General features: G+C 35.5%; 1 protein-coding gene across 1 annotated transcript in view; it reads left to right on the top strand.

Annotated features, from left to right (window-relative positions):
- The window catches only part of LOC136850207 (uncharacterized), a 357,433-nt gene that overhangs the window by 156,485 nt on the left and 181,073 nt on the right, over nt 1-19,875 (top strand). The window contains exon 3 of the mRNA XM_067123844.1: nt 15,228-15,332. Coding sequence (XP_066979945.1) covers nt 15,228-15,332 — 105 coding nt within the window. The remainder of the gene's footprint in view (nt 1-15,227; nt 15,333-19,875) is intronic.

Genomic DNA, 19,875 nt, shown 5'->3' on the forward strand with positions numbered 1-19,875 from the left:
GTCGATGTTTGCCATACACAGTGTTTCCATTACTTTCAGACTGTTACTGTCACACAACAAACTCTTATTCACTCACTCTCCTCATTGTCTAAAATCACAAGTTCTTTTTGTAGAGATGCTATCTCGTACTTTCTCAATGGAAATTCTACCTCACGCCTTTTCTTGTATAATAAGTGACATAATCCCACTATAGACTTTACCATTATAGAGTAGAACAATGCATTACTATCTTAATGGTATTCTCCTTGCATTTTAATACATTTTTATCTGTTTATTAATTTATAATTTTTTCTCTTTAATAGGTGAGATCTCTTCTTTCTGTATTTCCCTTTACCTTCTCTTACTTCTTCCTAACGAACTCCAAATTCTTTGGAAGCTTGAATTTCAAGTCAATGACTGCTGTGGGCGTGTTCCGTATGAATAGGGTCCATCTTCTGAATAATAATAATGATAATCATCATCATCATCATCCGAACTACCTGCACAACTTCCTCCACATAGAGACATACCTTTTTAATACCTGGTCAACCATTTAATCCCCAACCATTTAATCTCAGTACCATCAGCAAACCACAACAGCCATCTTGTAATCCAAACACTGATGTTTTTTCTGTTATTCAGAGTTGTTAACGGTCCTCTCTCTTCGTCGTAGTCAGCAGTCACTTTTATAAGCATTCTCAGGCTTACACACACACACACACACACACACACACACACACACACACACACACACACACACACACACACATATATATATATATATATATATATATATATATATATATATATATATACAGACATACATACATACATATATAGAAATGCCATGCATACATACATGCATACATACATACACATGCATATTTGTATAGTTGTGATGTATATATTTGTTTATGTATTTTAATAGCCACAGTAACCTATTTAACGTTTCGAGTTCCTTCGCACCATTACATTTTGGATCATCTTTTCCATAACCTAAGGCCTGTGGTTCGAATTTCACTGAGTAATGAGGCAGCTTCATCACTTAACCTCACTTAACTCGTACATTCGTGGCGCGTATTGATAAGCATATCCGAAAAGTGCTAGGAAGTCTGTAACTTGAAAGGTCATTATGTCTAAAAAAATACCATTTATATATGTATATATATACATACATATACATATACATACATAGTGGGTTTTTATTAATCGCATTGAAAATGATGCTAATCTAGGCCTCTGATAGTCTGTCAGTATAATACGTTATAGTGGACGGTACTGATAACATCGTTCGAATCAGAGTGATTATGACCTTGCATATATATCTTTGCATATATCTAAGCTTTTTCTAGTAACATTTCTGTACCTTCACTCTTTTTTAAACAAAAATTACAAATTTACTATAATTTTTTTTTGCCAAATTATTATGACTTAGTATTATGACTTACCATTTTTAAAGATTAAGTGACTACTTATTGAAATATTCATTGATAGCTTACTTCGGTACAAAGGAATATTTTTCATCTCTTTATTAAAGCCGTGGCTGTGATTTAATCCTCGGAATGTTGTACCTGCGCTCTTTGTCGTTCGTTATCTGTTCTGCAATATCGCAGAAGAATGAATTATACGGAGGGAAAATTGAAGTTATGTGGGCTTATCATCTCCTGCTGGATGGTGCTGAGTCGGGAGTCGCGTAGGAAGACCCTCGGACAACCATCCTTATGGCCGTCGTCGATTTTCCCCCTAAATATATTTTGTGGCGTGAACTTATAAATGGGAAAATTTGTAAGAGGAATGTGCCGAGTGATTTCCTCGAATCCGGTTGCCTTTCGGATACGAGATTATCCCTTGGAAATAGTCGATATGGCGCAAATGTTGTCCAGAAATTTATCCGAAACGTTGGCGTGTTTTTATATGTTTATTGTTGTTTGTCTTCTGTTTTTTCAATAAAATGTTTTTCTCGAGCTATTGCTCTGTCAACAGTTTGCTCATATAATTCAAAACACTGTCAGTAAAGTAAGTGTCTGCTTAATAATTACATGGTTTTGTTGGTCAGTCATTTCTTCATTATAGATTCATTTCCCTTTCAAAATGCGGCAGGGTCTGTAAACCTGAAACATGAAATGTAATTAGAAATAATGAGAATGTCTAATTGATAGCAGCAACAAGTGCAATGCCATTAATAATAACACACACAAGACAGGACTGACTGTTGGACCGTCAATTTTCTGATATCATTTAAAAACTGTTACCTGTCACCGGCTTTGTCTCTTATAATCAGAGGACGAAACATTTGCTTTTGATTTAGAAAATCCATACTAGAGTGGCACCAGTGTACAGTATAGTTCAAGATCAGAAACAGCATCCCATTCGACATTTCCACACAGTCAAGACATTTTGTTTAGTTTGGTGAACATGAGCTCTCTATCTCTAGATAAGCTTTTCGTTTTCTCAGATTTTAATGGTCACATTTGCTAGCTTGATGTGTATTTGTAAATGCTTGTAATTCAATGTACAGCATTTGTAGTAGTGGTGTTTAATTGTGTGAATCAGATTTCACGCTAGCAATAATGTTCTCTCGTGTTTAGAGAAACGATTAATATTTAATATTTGTCTCCAGTGTCTTGAAAAATAGGAGCAGTCGAAGCATCCTCATTCATGCACATTTGAAATGCTTTAACCCCGTTTTTATCCCCTTTGCGCAAAGAAGTAAAAGAGAAACCCTTAAGTGAACTGTTTCTGAAATCGCAAAAACATATAACCTTCCTTAACTTATTCTTTTTACTTTCCCGTTCTTACTTAAACATATTCGTCTTTGCCATGTTTTGCGTCCCCCTTTTTTATGTGTACGCGAGATCTTTTGTACATGATAAATTAAATGTAGCAACAATTCCCTAAGTCTATTCTGGTAAGTCTGCGTTCAAAAGCTCCTGTACGGAAAGATAAAAGAAACCTCAGTTCTTATGCACTGGTAAAGGATCTCGAGAAAATATCCTGTTTTTTAGTTACTCGGATTGAAAAATATATTTCGATAAAGAATATTATTGCGGGCATGAAATGTATTTCTTTGTGCTCCGCTTTCTTCAAGATTTTCTCTTGTGTTGGAACGTCGGCACATTTACATATGAGAACGTACATTGTGTACGCTTGTACGTTTGTTTGTAATCCGTCATTCAAAATTTCCTTTTTCTTTTTCTTACACTAATGCGGATTTAGAAATGAAAAGAAGAGGGGAAAGTGTAGTTATTTCATCAAAATACATAGAGAATCTTTATTTTACCTGAACGAATAAGTATCAAAATCGATGTCACTTCAGATAATATATTGGGATTGCTACAAGCTGAAGCAGACCACTTTCTCCGTAAGATATCTGTTTATGGGTTTTAGTTGGCGTACGCCTTTCTTAATACTCTGGCAAGATGGTATGAACTAGCTAACTCCTAAATTGACATCATTTATCATATGACTTTGTTATCAAAAGTGTGTTAATGGGGCAACAGATAATGCTTGCACAGAGGTCATAGGAATGTGAGTAGTTTCAAGGAATTTTTCCTGCTTGCAAATATTTAGATGTATTTAAGAAATTCTTTCAAACTCTGAAATCTAATTATTACATTCCACTCTGTATTAATAACCATTAGTAATATTTGAAATTTGGTTACAGCATTATGAACAATTGTAAGGTTTGAACAGAATAAAATTTATGCAAAATACTCGTGATTTGTAAGGATTTTAATCTTCGTTGTGTTAATGTATTTTATATTTTGTTTACATAATGTCGTTAAAGTAAAATTAGACCTTTAGTTTAAATTTTGCTGTTAATTTCATCCTAGGTCACTGTTTTAAGCTGCAAAGTCCAATTTCGGATTAAGATAACTGACGTTAAATAAATGTTTAACTCTGCAGATTAGGGAAATAAAGCGGTTGATCTTACATTTTAAAGGAAGGAACAACAGTAGGGTTAAACTGATAAGTTGTCCTCATTTCTTTCATTTGATTGAAAGCAAATGTTGCTATCAATCTTGGTTCCAAATCTGTTCACATATAAAATTGATGATGAATTTGTATATGTTTTTATTTTTCTGTTGCATGAAATTGCAGAATTCTGTTTATAGAAAGTATATTCTTTACTCCTCTGATATTCAAGGTAATGTTATTTGCTCCGGGGGAGGGTCATAAAAAATAAAATTTCTGTTCATGTTTTCGAAAGCGTCGCATGAACGTGATTTGAAGCTAATATAAAGGTCATGTATCTGTATTCAGCATTTGCATTTACGTTGAAAGTTGTAATTACGCAGGAAATATGTATTTTGATGGTTCATTGGAGGTCTGTTTGGGAATTCTGTATTTTTATTTGTATTTCCATTCAAATTATCCTAATAAGAATAAATCTATCAGACTTATTACGTGCAGTATTAAGAAAATTATAGTTGTAATTCCGAGAGTGTTTTTTCTTCTGTCGTTCTTTTATTGATTTTTTGTTTTGTTTGATCTGTTTTAAAGCATGTATTATGGTCGTTAAGTTTTAAATTTATTTCATTCTCTCAGACTACCGTCCCAAAATCCACTGCCTTCCTTTAACTCCTTTTCATCTGTTCTGATGTTTAAACTTTGATCCTCTTCTTGAGCTGCTTGACTCGGTCTTCTGGAGGAAATTAGAAACAGCAAGTTCAATTCCCGGTTCATCGTCCACTTTGTAATCCACTTTTGCAGCCAGAGCACACGCGTTTTAGGGTGCCACCTCCTATTATCCTGACCGGGGTCTAGAACCTCAAGGATGCTGCGGGTAGGGGGTTAGGGGATACGGTGGTTGGCACTGGTGCCATGGACTTTTTTGTATTTTAATCCTTTTTCTCTTCGTCCCTTTTGCCGCTGTACTTCTTGCCGGCCGTTCCTCCAATCCTGCCTCTGTCGCAGCCGAGGAAGAAAAAATATAGTTGTAAAAAATCCTGTAGGTAGGTGGGGAAGAGCGAAGGCATTTCTTGCTATGGGCGAGGGGACGTCACCAAAGAGAAATATGGTAGATGTCACATCTAATACGTTATCTTTCATGACGGAAAATGTGAATCGGATACATTTCCTTTCGCGTCATGATCCATGTCTCTCAACTCACACTGATAACAGGTCGCGATCCGTCTTTTGTGGTTAAACACGATTCTCTCTAAAAGTACATTTAGGCATGAGTAATAAAATAAATTGGTGGCGGAAAGCCTGACCAAGCTGTCAGAAAAGCGAGAGAGAGAGAGAGAGAGAGAGAGAGAGAGAGAGAGAGAATCAGGATGAGCAAAGGTAAATAAAAAGTGGATAAGCCAAAGAAGGAGCCGGTGAAGGATAGGGGAGATGGGTGGTGGATGAGTGTAGGCTGGAAATGGAGGCAGGGGTATGGAGGAGACAGCCATCGGTGTGGCGGACGGTCGGTCGGTAGAAGGATCGATAAGTGACAGCCAAATGTTCCTCTGCCAACTGCCAATACTCTCCGGCCGGAGTAAGGAGGAAAGAGAGAGAAAGGGGAGGGAGGCTTAGAAATAGCGGGTCTCGAAAGAGGGTGGTTGTGATATTCTCACCCTCATCAAACTAGCAGTCGAGGAATGACAGAGAAATGTAAAGAATGAATAATTGAAATGGGTCCTATCGCAGGGTGACATGTTATAGCATTATGACGGGAAATTGACACATGGAATTTGCATATTGATTGGAAAATTCATTTCACCCTCAAGAACAGATGACAGCCTGGGCATGTACGTGTGTCATTGTGGATAGCGACTTGCACATATGGAACGCGGGTCATGAGGATTTTCATTCTGCGCTGTCGGATTGCAACCCTTGAGTGTCACGGGTGTGATTTAAAGATGAAAGGTATAAAATTTCTCGTTTCAAATATTGGTATAGATCAGTTTCTAATTTTGTTTTTGTCATTGGATTTACGATGTATTGATTGGGATGTCAACGTTTGCCATTCGTGTGTTTTTTCGATCTGAAGATCTAATTTACCTTAATTTAGCAATATACGTAAGTTTTTTTCAGCGAAACCTTTATAACCCTGCACTAGTACATTTTTTTCTTATAAAATGTCGAAATGAATTGCCCCCCTTTCGTAGTAGTATTCAAAGTATAAATATTAGGTGGTACAAAGTATTGTGCTCCTCTGTGCTTTACTATATTTTATCGCACAGGTGACTGAGTTAACATGAATGCTTAAAAGTCTGTCACTTTTGCACAGAAGTGCAAGCCAGCACTCCCATTTCTGACCCAGGCAATAAGTCTAAAAATTGCTAACCCTGTTGAAGAAGCGTAGATGATTTACCTTCAAACTCTGCCAACTCATTTTATTTGACAGGTAATATAGATTTCAAGGAAATAGCAACATCCCGGATTTAAGACCATGACTGGTGTTACACTTCTTGACATGTTATCTTCTACATATTGGGTTCTTGTTACTTGTCCTCTTTGCATGTCCTCATAAAAATGCAGTGATGGTTTTCTATGATGTCAGAGGTTAAGCTCAACTGCAGCTGATCATAAGATTTTTCACATAGGTGTCATTACAAAGCATCCTAGCGGCAGTTTTCTAGCGTGTTACTATATGTATATATATATATATATATATATATATATATATATATATATATATATATATATATATATATATATATATATATATATATATATATATATATATATATGTATAACTGAATCACGAAAATATGGAACGTGATGAATATATAAATAAAGATAAAATCCACGAAGGAAACGGAAACACTGGACTGCTGCGAAGCCTTTCGACGCTATGTCCTTTACTTAGCATTCATGGAAATGGAAACACTGGAGTGCTGCGAGGCCTTTCGACGCTAGGTCCTTTACTTAGCAGCTAAGTAAAGGACATAGCGTCGAAAGGCCTCGCAGCACTCCAGTGTTTCCGTTTCCTTCGTGGATTTTATCTTTATTTATATATTCATCACGTTCCATATTTTCGTGATTCAGTTATATATGTATATATATATATATATATATATATATATATATATATATATATATATATATATATATATATAATATATAGTCTGCTAGTCTGCTAAGTAAAGGACCTAGCGTCGAAAGGCCTGCAGCACTCCAGTGTTTCCGTTTCCCTTCTGTGGATTTTATCTTTATTTATACATACATACATACATACATACATACATACATACATACATACATATATATATATATATATATATATATATATATATATATATATATATATATATATATATATATATAGGTTATTTTCCAACTTGAATACTGCAACAGTTTTATGGGGGATGACTTGTTTCGTTTCTACCTACTATATTAGGAAATTGTAAACACTACTTGTTCGAGGTGGCTGTAATAGAAATCAGTATAGTTACAAGATGGAATTATTAAAAATAGGACACGAACATCTCTTGCGAATGAAATTATGTTACGTTAGGTAGTATAATGAGTCTTCAGTATGGCTTCATAAACACACACTCTCTCTCTCTCTCTCCCTCACTCTTTCTTTGTGTGCACATGTATTCAAAATGATTTTTCATCGTGTCCTTGTACTTTTAAGGGATTTAACCTCACCTTCAACACAGTTATTAGGCGTGTTCCTGCTCTGCAGAAAAAGTCTGTTACCATAAAAAAGTTGTTCTCTAAATTTATTGTATAACTAGTGTGTTGGTTACTACTGATAAGGGTGTCATCTTCTTTTTGATAGAAAATTGTAATGTATGGCGTAATTTCGAGTCTTAACACTTTTGTAAAAGCGATTTTCACATGGAGTAAAATGTCTGGTGTTCTATTCTGTCGAGATCTAGAGGATGGTGACTCCGCTAATGGAAATCTACATTTTTCCCCATCTCCGAATCTGAAGGATCTCTCTTAATTGAACACTCCGATCCTTCGCATATCTGGTCTCTCTCTTTCTCTCTTTCTGTATGTCGTTAGGTTAACAAATTTGACTTCATGAATCGAGAAAGAATGATTACATACATACATGCATACGTGTGTGTGCGCGCGCGCGCTCACCATATCAGTACATTACACACATATATTATATATTATATATATATATATATATATATATATATATATATATATATATATATATATACATACATACATATACATATATATATATATATATATATATATATATATATATATATATATATATATATATACATATATATATATATATATATATATATATATATATATATATATATATATATATATATATATATATATATATATATATATATATATATATATATATATGTGTGTGTGTGTGTGTGTGTGTGTGTGTACTTCTGCGTGTGTGCGCTTTTTCAGTAGTGTCAAGCGTCAGAAATCAAAAAACAGAATAGCTGAATGGTTACGGATGTTGTGTTAAAGGAAAAAAGTGACAACAGGATAACCTTTTAAAAATATAATTACCTCGTCACTTGTCATCACAGTTCAACATATCCTGTGGGTGTCAGCCTATATGCAGGATGTTTTGAGATTATTTATTTCAGTGTGAGCCACTGTGCAAATTCCTCATTGACAACAACCTAATAGTCCCGGTCAGAATTTTGGTCACATCGGACTTTTCATATGGTGAAAATGATGGGACCTAATGAAAAAATATCAGTAATTACAAATCCCCAGTTTTTGACGCAGACAAAACGTATTGGTGGTTTTCAGTCAAAGGTCATTTTGGTCACTGTCCACTTTTCCATATATTCATGCGTTTATTTTTTGTGATGGACATAAAGGTGACATTCAGTAAAGTGGAACAGTTTGTTTACAAATTTGTTTTATTGGAAAAACTATTGTTATTTTTTTTATTTTGTACTTTTAAGAAAATACATGATCTGCAAGAGAACTTTTGAAAAATTTCTATTGTTTTTTGTCTTGAGAAAATTATATTAAATGTTGTGGTATTAATGTACTGTCTTCTGTTTGTGTTCAGGGAATTTACGTTTTCGAGAACTTAACGAGCCAAAGTAGCCGAAATGTAAGCAAGTTTTAACTATGAATGCAAGAGACTTCAATGTGACTCTTTACTCAGGTCTTAATTTTAAGTCGTCTCGAGCATCATCTTAAAAAACCAGGAAGTTGTTTGTGACTACTACCCCCGCAAGCATCAGAGTTTTAAGGCACCTGGCGTGCTCTGTCTTTGGAAGGAAACGGATGCACAGATATATATTGCAGGTCTGGTGCTCGGGGAGACTACAATGAAGAGTGTGTTCGAAGTTTACCAAATTACTCAGTACCCCCGGAAAGTGTGTTGGAATTCAGTTTCGTGCCGGCTTGTGTAATGTCTTGGTCCAAATGTTGGGCCGTGTGGTTTGGTGTCAAATATACGCTTTGTTTGTAGCAGATGACTAAAATTTGTATGACTCTTTGTTGTGAAATTAATTCCTTACTGGAAGGATAAGATATTTTTTATATAATTGCAGAATAGATATATATATAAGGTTCCTGGTGTCTATGTAGATGTATCTAGATACATGAAATTTTGAGGCTATTATTGTATGTGGTAATGTTTTTAAGGTCACCATTTTGTAACGTTTGTCTAACGACACGTGTAGACCGTTAAGCAAAACGAAGTGCTGTTTTGCGCTGCACTTTAATATAGCAGCATATTTGAAAATACATGCGCAGACATACCTACCTAATTATTAACTTTTAAGATTGTAAGCAGGGACAAACATTTGTTTGAATGACAACAGGAACAAGCATTGTTTAATTACCCTATTGTTTAAAAGTTCTTCCCATTACAGGTTGTTTGTGAAGGTACATAGGTTTACCTTTCTAAACATTGTAATTGTAGTAAAGTTTCATATGTAAGTACACTCACAAAAGCTTTAGATTAAGTACATTAATAGTATGTACTTAAACATTTAAGTGATCTTTTTTTATTCCTTTGTAAGAACTATTACTGAGAGAATAAAGACTAAATTACACTGCAGTCGTCAACATTCTTATCACTGAGAAGCAGCAAAGCACTGAAAGTCCGACAAGCATGAGCTTTTATTTGCATTCGTTTATCCTTTGGTCAGCAGGATCTTCAAATATGGTAATTTATCCTGTTGAAGTCGGCGAATTAATTGTGGCTCACTTTCGGCCATTCGCAGCATCCATAACAAATTGAGAATCAAGGACTCCATCAATCGCAAGAGCTTGTCTGCTTTGTAAAACTGTGCGGGGGAGGTGATTAATTGGAAGGTTGGAGGGGTCAGAGCAATGTTATCAGTAGCAGATCCACTCGTAACCATCGGATTACAGTTGATCCGAATCGATTCGGATGAATGGTTGGGTCATGAAGGCTATTGGTGGTAGTGTGGATCAGCTCTCACCGGTGATGAACTGCGACCATTCTTTGGCAAAAGTGACTTTGAGTTCTTTCAATAAATTTTCCATGTTGCAGCACGAAAAAAAATTGGATTCATTTTGGTGATAATAATGTTAATTCAAGGCATACGGGAAAGGTGCTTTTTCCATCGGTATTGGAGTGGACAATTAAAGAAGATATAGATATTGATCATATATGACAAATTAAGCAGATCGTGTAAATGTGCTTATTCAAGCCGATTTAATTAGGGAATAACAGTAATTTATTTCTTGTAATCGAGAAATTCTTACTTACGTGAGGAAAGAGAGAGAAAGCTTAACAGATTTTCTTTTGTGAGACATGCACCAGTGATGAAGGTAGAGATGATTAATGAAAAAGTGATGCGTAGTTGATCTGGCGATGACACTGACGTTAAGGAGAAGGAAAGTTGAATTTATCCTTTCACCCAAAATCTTGCACGTTGTTTTGAACGATGAGGCTGCAAGTTTATTTGCCGATCTTCTCCATATAAGGGAGCAGCTTTAAGATTTGTGGAAGTTTTATGAAATAGACATTATGACAGAGTAGTCTTTCCCGATGAGGCTTAGGCGTAACTGAAAGGGAAATTGGCCCTGAATTTGACAGCGATTGATGGATTCTACGGCCAAGTTTAACAAAATAGAAAATTTCCGTCTTGTCTCTCTCTCTCTCTCTCTCTCTCTCTCTCTCTCTCTCTCTCTCTCTCTCTGTGTGTGTGTGTGTGTATGTATGTATGTATATATATATATATATATATATATATATATATATATATATATATATATATATATATGTATGTATGTATGTTGTATGTATGTATATTACATATCGTTGTGTGTTTTGTAAGTTAGTGAGAGGGACTAAAGTGAAAAATGAAACTTGAGAATAAAACAAGGTACTCATGCCTTTTGTGATTCCTTTACAGGTTTTTAAAACAATTTATAAAAAGAATAGTGCTATGTTTGGTTTTAATGGAAATTACTAGGTTTGTCAACCTAGTCTGCCTCTTAGCACTAACTGGACAACCTTATCTTACAAAGACTTCCTGGAGATTATCAAGTCCCAGACTGCTTGGTTCGGTGACTTCTGATTACCCTAAGGTTTGGAATTCTCTCCTTTTCTTCTGTACAGTCTTAGGAAGTAGGTCTTTGGAAGACGCACACCTATCTGGATGGGAACTGTAAGACGGGAGTCTGAATATGAATGGACATTTGTTAAAGTAAGCACAGGAATTTAATAAATGTGCAGCGGAATTTCGCAGAGGCCCTGTGAATTGAATGGCTTTGTAGGCGAGGATGATGCTGCTTAGAACTCGTGCCATGGGTAAAACTTGTTGGCATTCGTTAGAAACCAATAGAAAAGCAATAAAAAAACGTGAGTTCGTGTTAATCATTCTCTTAAGACCGATTATGTGCAAGCTTCTCAAAGTTTTGATAGCAACTGCATAATGCATAATCCTTTTCGTAAAAGAAAACTGATTATCGTTATATTTTCCTCAAGGCGAATAATTTGTTTATTTGATTTAAATGCCAAATTTATATTTCAGAATATGAGAGTATTGAAATTTGATGCTGCTGTTACTACTAACGAAAAGAAGACAGTTGTGTAAAAGAAATGAATGTTTAAAGCGATGTGATTCAGTACAGCTATGACTAATACTGATAGAAAGAAAAAAAAAATAAATAAGAGCGTAAGAAAGGCGGGGTAAAAACCCCCTGAGAACTTTGGAAATGTGAATTTTAGATTACGACCTAGAAGCTGTCAGGATAGAATAACAGATGAGGGTGTATTCAGAGGATAATAGAGAATGAGCGTTAAGGATAGACGAAACGAAGGAGAAAAATGGACTTGGCATTGACTTCGGAGTGGGAGGGCTTATAGAGAGAGAGAGAGAGTGAGAGAAAGATAGAGAGAGCGAGAATTGTTATTAATGGTGTAGGAAAGAGGCAGAAGCATAGATAGAAACTCCTGACATCCTGAGGAAATTGAACGCAGAAAGGGATTGATAGAGAGAGAAGGGCTTTCACAGGATGGTGAGATATCTGAAGTGAACTATTAGCCTGTGTTAGGATGAGCGTGGTGCCTTCACGCGTTTGCGTATATACTGTGTCTGATGTATATATACTTTTTACATGATTTGATATTTATTTTTATTTCAATACCTTAACGCTTTCATTACGATGTGGGCATAAACGTCATCCATTCCTTGCGGTTATATTAATTCCCTCCATTACCTGTTTGATATATTATGCTTGTCCGCTGAATGTGGGCTACTGGAAAATGAAGTATGTGAAAAAGAAGGGATATTGAGGAGTCGTAGATGTCAGGGAAGGGGAAAGTGGAGTTCTGTATATTTTACTCATATGTTTTAGTTTTCACATTTTCATAATTGAGGTTTCGTATTCATATTCCTATATTTCCAAAGTTTTTACCTTAAGAAAAATAAATGGTGGGTATGGAATTCGCTCTGAATGTCTAATGAGACTGGCAGTGAGTTAAGAGCTGTTCAGAATTTTTATAACGGAAGGGAAACTGGTTTGGTATGTCTTGGGCAAGGGTGTGGTATCTTTTTCGTACAGTGTTTAATGTGAGCGGAAGGATTTGAGAATTTAGCGAAAGAGAACAGCATAGAGGCACAGGAATGTTCGATTGGAAGATGGAGTATGTGGCGTATGGTTTTAAATGGTGATTATGTTTAACTGAAGTTACTAGAGTAACGCATAATAGCGTGTTATTACCAAACGATGACATGATATTGCTGCCGCAATAGAATAAAAAAGTATAGTGATGGGTTATTTATTAAGGAGGGAATCGTTTGGTTTATTTATTGATTGGGAGAAAATGTTACTGCCTCATACAGAAAGTGTGATGGAGGGGTTCTACAGCATGATGCATGAGAAAAAAAACTTCAACATTGTAGATGTTATGGAATAGAGAAGACACATCAGATGTAACTTTTTATTTTTTTTATAGAAACGAGGTTTAGTTTTGAAGAGGCTTGAATGAAAACGAAGTAAAGCTTCTTAAATAAATATAACGTAGAGTTTCGCGAAATGATGCAGATGAAATGTTGAGAAACGAAAAGGTATTTGAAGAAATAAAGATGCCGTTGAATAAAGGTATGTAAGGTAGAATGAAAGGTGTTGATAAAAAGAAAGTTAGAGGAAATAGACAGCATAAACTGTTATTAATTATGTTTTGCGAGCCACAAAAGCAAAACGAAAAAGTAACTGATACACTTCATATCGTGGCTTCTGTACTGAAATAGAAAATAGCAGCATGGCGTAAATGGTATAAACACGCTCTAGGTGTGAAGCATAACCGATACATTTAATACTCTATTTTTATCTATTTGGCTCATAATAGAAATTTCATATGTCTTGAATTATATATATAATATATATATATATATATATATATATATATATATATATATATGTATATATATATATATATATATATATATATATATATATATATATATATATATATATATATATATATATATATATATATATATATATATATATATATATATATATATATATATATATATATATATACAGTATATAAACTTATAAAATTATTTCAGTCATTCCCTGTATACTCGTATATGTATGCTACTCTGTGTATATGTACATGAATTTTTAAGAGCAGAACTACGAATCATGCTGCGTCACACTTCGCCCATCCCTTGAACAGACCGAATTTCACAATCCAAACTTTCAATAGTATAACTGTCATTCGCTAAAATAGGGATTTAAAGTTCTCCCAACTGTCCCAAAATTTGTTCTTTCATTACGTAGTGGTGCTGTTTTTCTATAAGGTTGATGCTCACTCATTCGAGGAGTCACGAAAATTGTCGAACTCATAAGAGAGGAAGGTATTCATTGGACGCTTGGGAAAGAATTTTATTGATTTTTTTTATGTATATTCTCTTTGTAAAGAAGAATAAAACCCAAATTAAGTCCTTTCCATTTTATAATAATCATAAACGTGTTTTATTAGTGCGTACAGCTTATGAGACGTATAGTAATAAAATCATTACTTATTGCAGGATTAATTTTAAAAACAAATTATTTGTTGTCCATTTCATTGGTTTTTCAGTGTTACTATTTCCTTAGATTTTCAAAATTTTTCATTATATTTGGCGGACAACTCTTCATATGGAAGAATTAGGTATGTTGAACGTAGCTCAAAGAAACTGGCCTTCCTGTAGCGCTTTCATGGAATTTGCAGCAAAACTTCAGAAATAAAAACATTGACATGAAAACACAAAGAAGTTAGAGATCACTAGACTTAACAGAGAAACAGCGACAACCAGTTACCAGGCTTTAGTTGTAAGCCGTACAAGAATTACTTACTTTCCCAGTTGCATAAAAACGTCGTACAGTTCATTGCATTATTCGATTCCTCACGAATCGAGAACCTCCCCTGAGTATGAATTCGTTTTCTCCCTTTGTATTTTTCATTTTATTTTTATTTTGTTTTTCAAACCTTGCAGAGCACAGTACCGGTAGTCTCTGCGATTCAGAATATAAATGAGACTATTTTTTTCCGGAGTAATACAATACAGAAGTCCAGCAATAATTGCCGCTCGGCGAAGCTCGCTGAAACCAAGTTAGCTGGCGTGAAAAGAAAAATGTTTTAGTGCTCAGAAGTTATGGGTATGGGAAATATGCGTTATGGTTGAAGTAATTGCAATTGTTATTACGCAGGTATTAATACATGCAATATGCTTTTTTTTTCATTTTTTTACAAGCACAAAAGATTAGGTGCTTTTCTGAGGTGGTGTGTTGTCATGTCTATAATCTGTCGTTTGTGTATTTATGGATTCAAAAAGCAACATGCGTTACCAAACCACGTTTTTCTTTTTCTTTTACAGCTTGTGGGAGGAGAGTTCGATATGGAACTCAACTTCGTGATCCAAGACGCACACAACCTGCGACACATGCTTGAACTTCTGGATCACTGCCCGCCGCCTTTACAGGTAAGAGAAGCTTGAATTCTGATTAGAAGGGGTAATGCCATATATTAAGGCCATTACTTTTTCATCCTTTTCACTCCATATATTCAGCACTCTTGATCTTCTCTATTTCCCTACTAGCACCTCGACTAAACCACCTCAGAACCATTCAATCAATCCTTTCATTTAAGCCAACCTTAGGACTGTTTTTGATGCTCCATATACTAGGTAAACAGTTTATATCCCCAAATTCGACAATTTTTTCCTCTGCGTTTAATATGTACGTCTCTTAATCTTTTGCGTACAACCCTGCAACCTTGCTTGCTTCACCTATTCTGTGATTCACCTCTTTTCTCATCTCACCATCGTTCGTTACATTTACTCACAAAAAGGGTGTGACAGCTGAATGGTATCACCTGGAGTACCCACTTCTATGGTCCTGAATTCAAACCCCACCGAGGGCTTGATAGATTTTCATATTCAACACCGCCTTTATGAGCTATGGCAAGTGTTTTATGGCACCCATAAGTGTACCTTTTTTGTCATCAGCAGCCATATATCTACTTCCCCCAGTTCCTAGTGTATGTGCAGAGGGGCTTGGACATTAATCATATGTGTGTGTATGTGTATGTTCGGTTTCAAAAAAATTGTGCAACTGCACAGTGACCTTCCCTTTCCTCAGCGGGTCAATAGCGATTTATAAAACCTTAAATCCTAAACGAATGAGCCTCTTCATGTCTTCCACCATCCATTGTAACATTCATTGTTCCCTCGTACTGGTTTCAATTTACCTTTATAATAATGTTACTCTTGCTTAGATTTACTTTCAAGTTTCTCTCCTTGCAAACAGTTTTAAATTTTCACTAACATTTTCACTAGTGTTTGTTATTCCTCATCTTTGTATACTCAATCAGTGCTCTATCATTTGCAAATACTATTCATTTTACCTTCCATTCATAGCACATTTGTCTATCCCGCAACTTTGTTCCTAAATCTAATTTCTTTTTATTTTCCTCATTATGCCATCAGTGAAAATAATAAACAACTTTAGAGGCATAACACACCTTTGTCTCTGACCCACTTTTTTCTCTAAATTATTCACCCCTGTCTACATCATAAAAATTTTACTCACTCTCAACATGTTATCTCTCACACCATATATCCTCACCATCCACCACATTACTGCTTAATCAGTTTTGCTTTTCTGAACAAGAAATGATGTTTCCTGTCGATCCTTTTGTCATCTGTTGGTAGTTTCTTAGTCAGAATCATATCATAAACTGCCATTGGTAGATTGGATTTATTGTAAATTTATTACCTCTGTCTTTCTGTAATTCTTAAAGTTCCTTTTGTCACATTTGCCTTAATGAAAAGAAAATTAATCCTTTTAAATGTTCCTTTGGAACTTTTCCTTTATCCGTACATGCTTCTCATAGCATGGCCATTCAGTCACTCATGCCTCACCACTTTACCACATCATCTCATTAGTAATTCCATCAACGCTGGTTGCCTTTCCATTATTCAGTCTCTTAATTACCCCGTTACTTCCTTTACAGTAAAATCCACACGCAGTCTCAATCTTGAAATAACCCCGTCATTCAGATCTACCTCTCTTGTATCGTCTATATTCAACAACTTCTCAGAGCACACAGTCCTTCGATCCAGGATTTCATTCAGTTCACAGAGCATCTATTTGTATCCCTTATTCTAAGATCCATTTGTTCTTGAACTTTATTGCATTTACTTCCCCGTGGAACGGTTTCTTCTTCTCCATATAATTCTTGCTTATATTTTCCCATTTTTAGTACTTTCCTTCTTTATAGTTTGGAGTTAATTTTTACCCTAGCCAACCACCTCCTTTATAACTGCACGCGACTCTTCTGCATTCTAACTGCATAACAGTGAATATTTTTTTTCCTACACTAATCTTGCATTTCCACATCTCATCATAAATTGTTTGCATTCCCTCTTTCTGCCTTTCTATAACCACAAACTCTCCCCAGTGTCAATACGGCCCCATCATAGAAATTCACAAAGTCATCATGCATTACTTCCATCTCCTCACCTTTAACCATAGCTCATAATTCATCTGTATTAGCTTTGGCTTCAGTGAAGTAATGAACAGATATACCTCCAGTCATACCTCACAGTATTACATCCATTAGCTTGCTTCACTTTGAACTTTTGACGAATTTAGCAAACTTTTCCTCGCCGTTTTCTCTTTCCCTAGTATGCATATGAATTTTTTTTCTCTGCATACCCTTTATTTCCTAGCTAATTTCGTCAAGACTCCCTTCCCGTATACTGGTGACTTTCACACCATTCAGAGCGGTGAGGATGCTGTTGGTTTTTTTTTTTTTTTTTTATTGCCTAGGGGTATAGAGGGTCATTTGCGGTTAGTGAGCATTTCCTCCCCCAATATATCAGTACCCCACACCATTAGCACTTCTTAGGGTGTTAATGACTTGGTTTTACCGTTTACTACCACCATGGTACCAGTTCTCAATAAATCAATTGACCTGACGTATGTGGTTTAGGCTTGAAGAAATAGGGTATCGTTTGTCATGTAGTGTGTGTTTGTGTGTGTGCTAAGTTTTGTTTTGAAGGAAATGCTTTGTTTTCTTATTGGTTCATGGAGAAGTGGTAAGAATAGTGAAGAATAAGTAGGGTTAAGAAAGATGCTAAATATCTTGTTTGAAATTGGTCTTCCTAGTGGAAAATTGTGATCAGCCGTTATGATTTTATTATTTTTTATTACTTTAACCACAACAAAATTTTTACATACAATCTAATGAATATTCTCTCTCTCTCTCTCTCTCTCTCTCTCTCTCTCTCTCTCTCTCTCTCTCTCTCTCTCTCTCTCTCTCTCTCTCTCTCTGACGTAAAAGTATAGAGGTTGGCAGTTGAAAGGTGCTTAAATTCGTGTCTGCTTTGCCACAGCCACGTAGCTCACGTCTGACTTTACCATCCCATGTGTATTTTTCGGAGATCTTGGACTTGGGTCACTTTTGGCCGCTCCATTTCCTTCGATCTGTGAAGTTTCCTTCGTCTTTTCAGTTGTTCACGCATGTTCCCATCTTTAAGAGTTGAGTCTCCCTGCACCCTACAGGAAAAACACATTGATATTCAACTTGAGTTTAAGCCTTAATTTGGTTATTCTTTTGTTCGTCTCCGTTTTCTTCGTGAGAAAGATTAATTCTCAACGTCTCTGAGAAATATAGTTTGGTGTTTGTGGTATGTTTATTTTTTATTTTGCTGGTGTGTGTGTGTTTATGTTACAGAGAGAGAGAGAGAGAGAGAGAGAGAGAGAGAGAGAGAGAGAGAGAGAGAGTTTAGATGAGGGTGGGGAGAGAGTTGAGTTTAGGGTGGGAGAGATAGTTGGGAACGATGGACGAGAACGTTGAATTTGTTGCGAGAAATATGAAGGAAGTCGAGCATAGTTCGAGGTGTGTGGTAAATCGGATGAAGGGTGTTGGAATTTCTTGAGGCAGGTTGTACTCGCATTTTTGAGTGCCTTCTTGCTGAAGAGGTTGGTTTGCTCTGTCTGTTTAAAGGAATACTTCATCTCACCTACCAGTTTCAGCAATTCACTTTCATAGTGAGTTCAGTAACCATGCTGCCTATGCTAAAAACTGCAAGTGTCAGCATTAGTGTCTTAGACACTTTTCATTTTATAACTTTGCAGTTTGCGGTATGTTGTGATAGTTTTATCTTTAAAATGAGTTCATTTTTCACATGACAACTTTTATCAGTTAGTTTTTTCCATGTTTGTGGATTTCACTTTTCATGTTTACGTTGTCAGATATGCTTTGGGCTTCGTCTGCCTCTACTACCATTCTTGTTTTTAGTACTAATAATGCGTTCATCGTGGTAGATTTACATAGCCATTGTAAATGTATTTTTTATTTCATATTTGTAATTTTAAGTTTTTACTCTTTTTATGCAGGTGATGATTACCATAACATTGTAAAACGGTTTTTATACAGGTGATGATGACCATAACATTGTAAAACGGTTTTTATACAGGTGATGATGACCATAACATTGTAAAACGGTTATCAATGAATGTAAAATGCTTTTTATTTGTGCTTGGGTGCTAACCTTCATTATGAAGCTCTGTTTACCTGAGGGGTAATCTGTTGCTTCATTATAAATGTAGCTATATGAATTTAATTTTGATGCAATCCAGCAGCTATATGTGGATGATAGGGCTCAAAATATGCACAGGATCAGCATCATAATTGCCCATGATAATCCCTCCCAAAACGTTATTCACTACCTGTATTTATCATGTAGAGTCTACTCACCTTTCCTCATTCAGTTGTGTTCAGAGATTCTACAGCATCATCACTCGAAATATATTGTTCTTCTGTTTTATTTTTTTCTCTATAATGCTTTTCCCCTTAGAGGGGATGAATCCAAAAGGCGATACCCTTCCGGTTTCAGGGAATGAGATTGCTATACCCGTGCTCTTCTCTATAGCTGTGGCCCACTACGTTGAACTAACCAAAGTGTACCTAATTCACAGTTTAAGTAAATAGAAGCTCAATAGGATTAAACGAGATTT

Source organism: Macrobrachium rosenbergii, chromosome 21 (genome assembly GCF_040412425.1).
Source record: "Macrobrachium rosenbergii isolate ZJJX-2024 chromosome 21, ASM4041242v1, whole genome shotgun sequence".
In the NCBI taxonomy this organism is placed as follows: Eukaryota; Metazoa; Arthropoda; class Malacostraca; order Decapoda; family Palaemonidae; genus Macrobrachium; species Macrobrachium rosenbergii.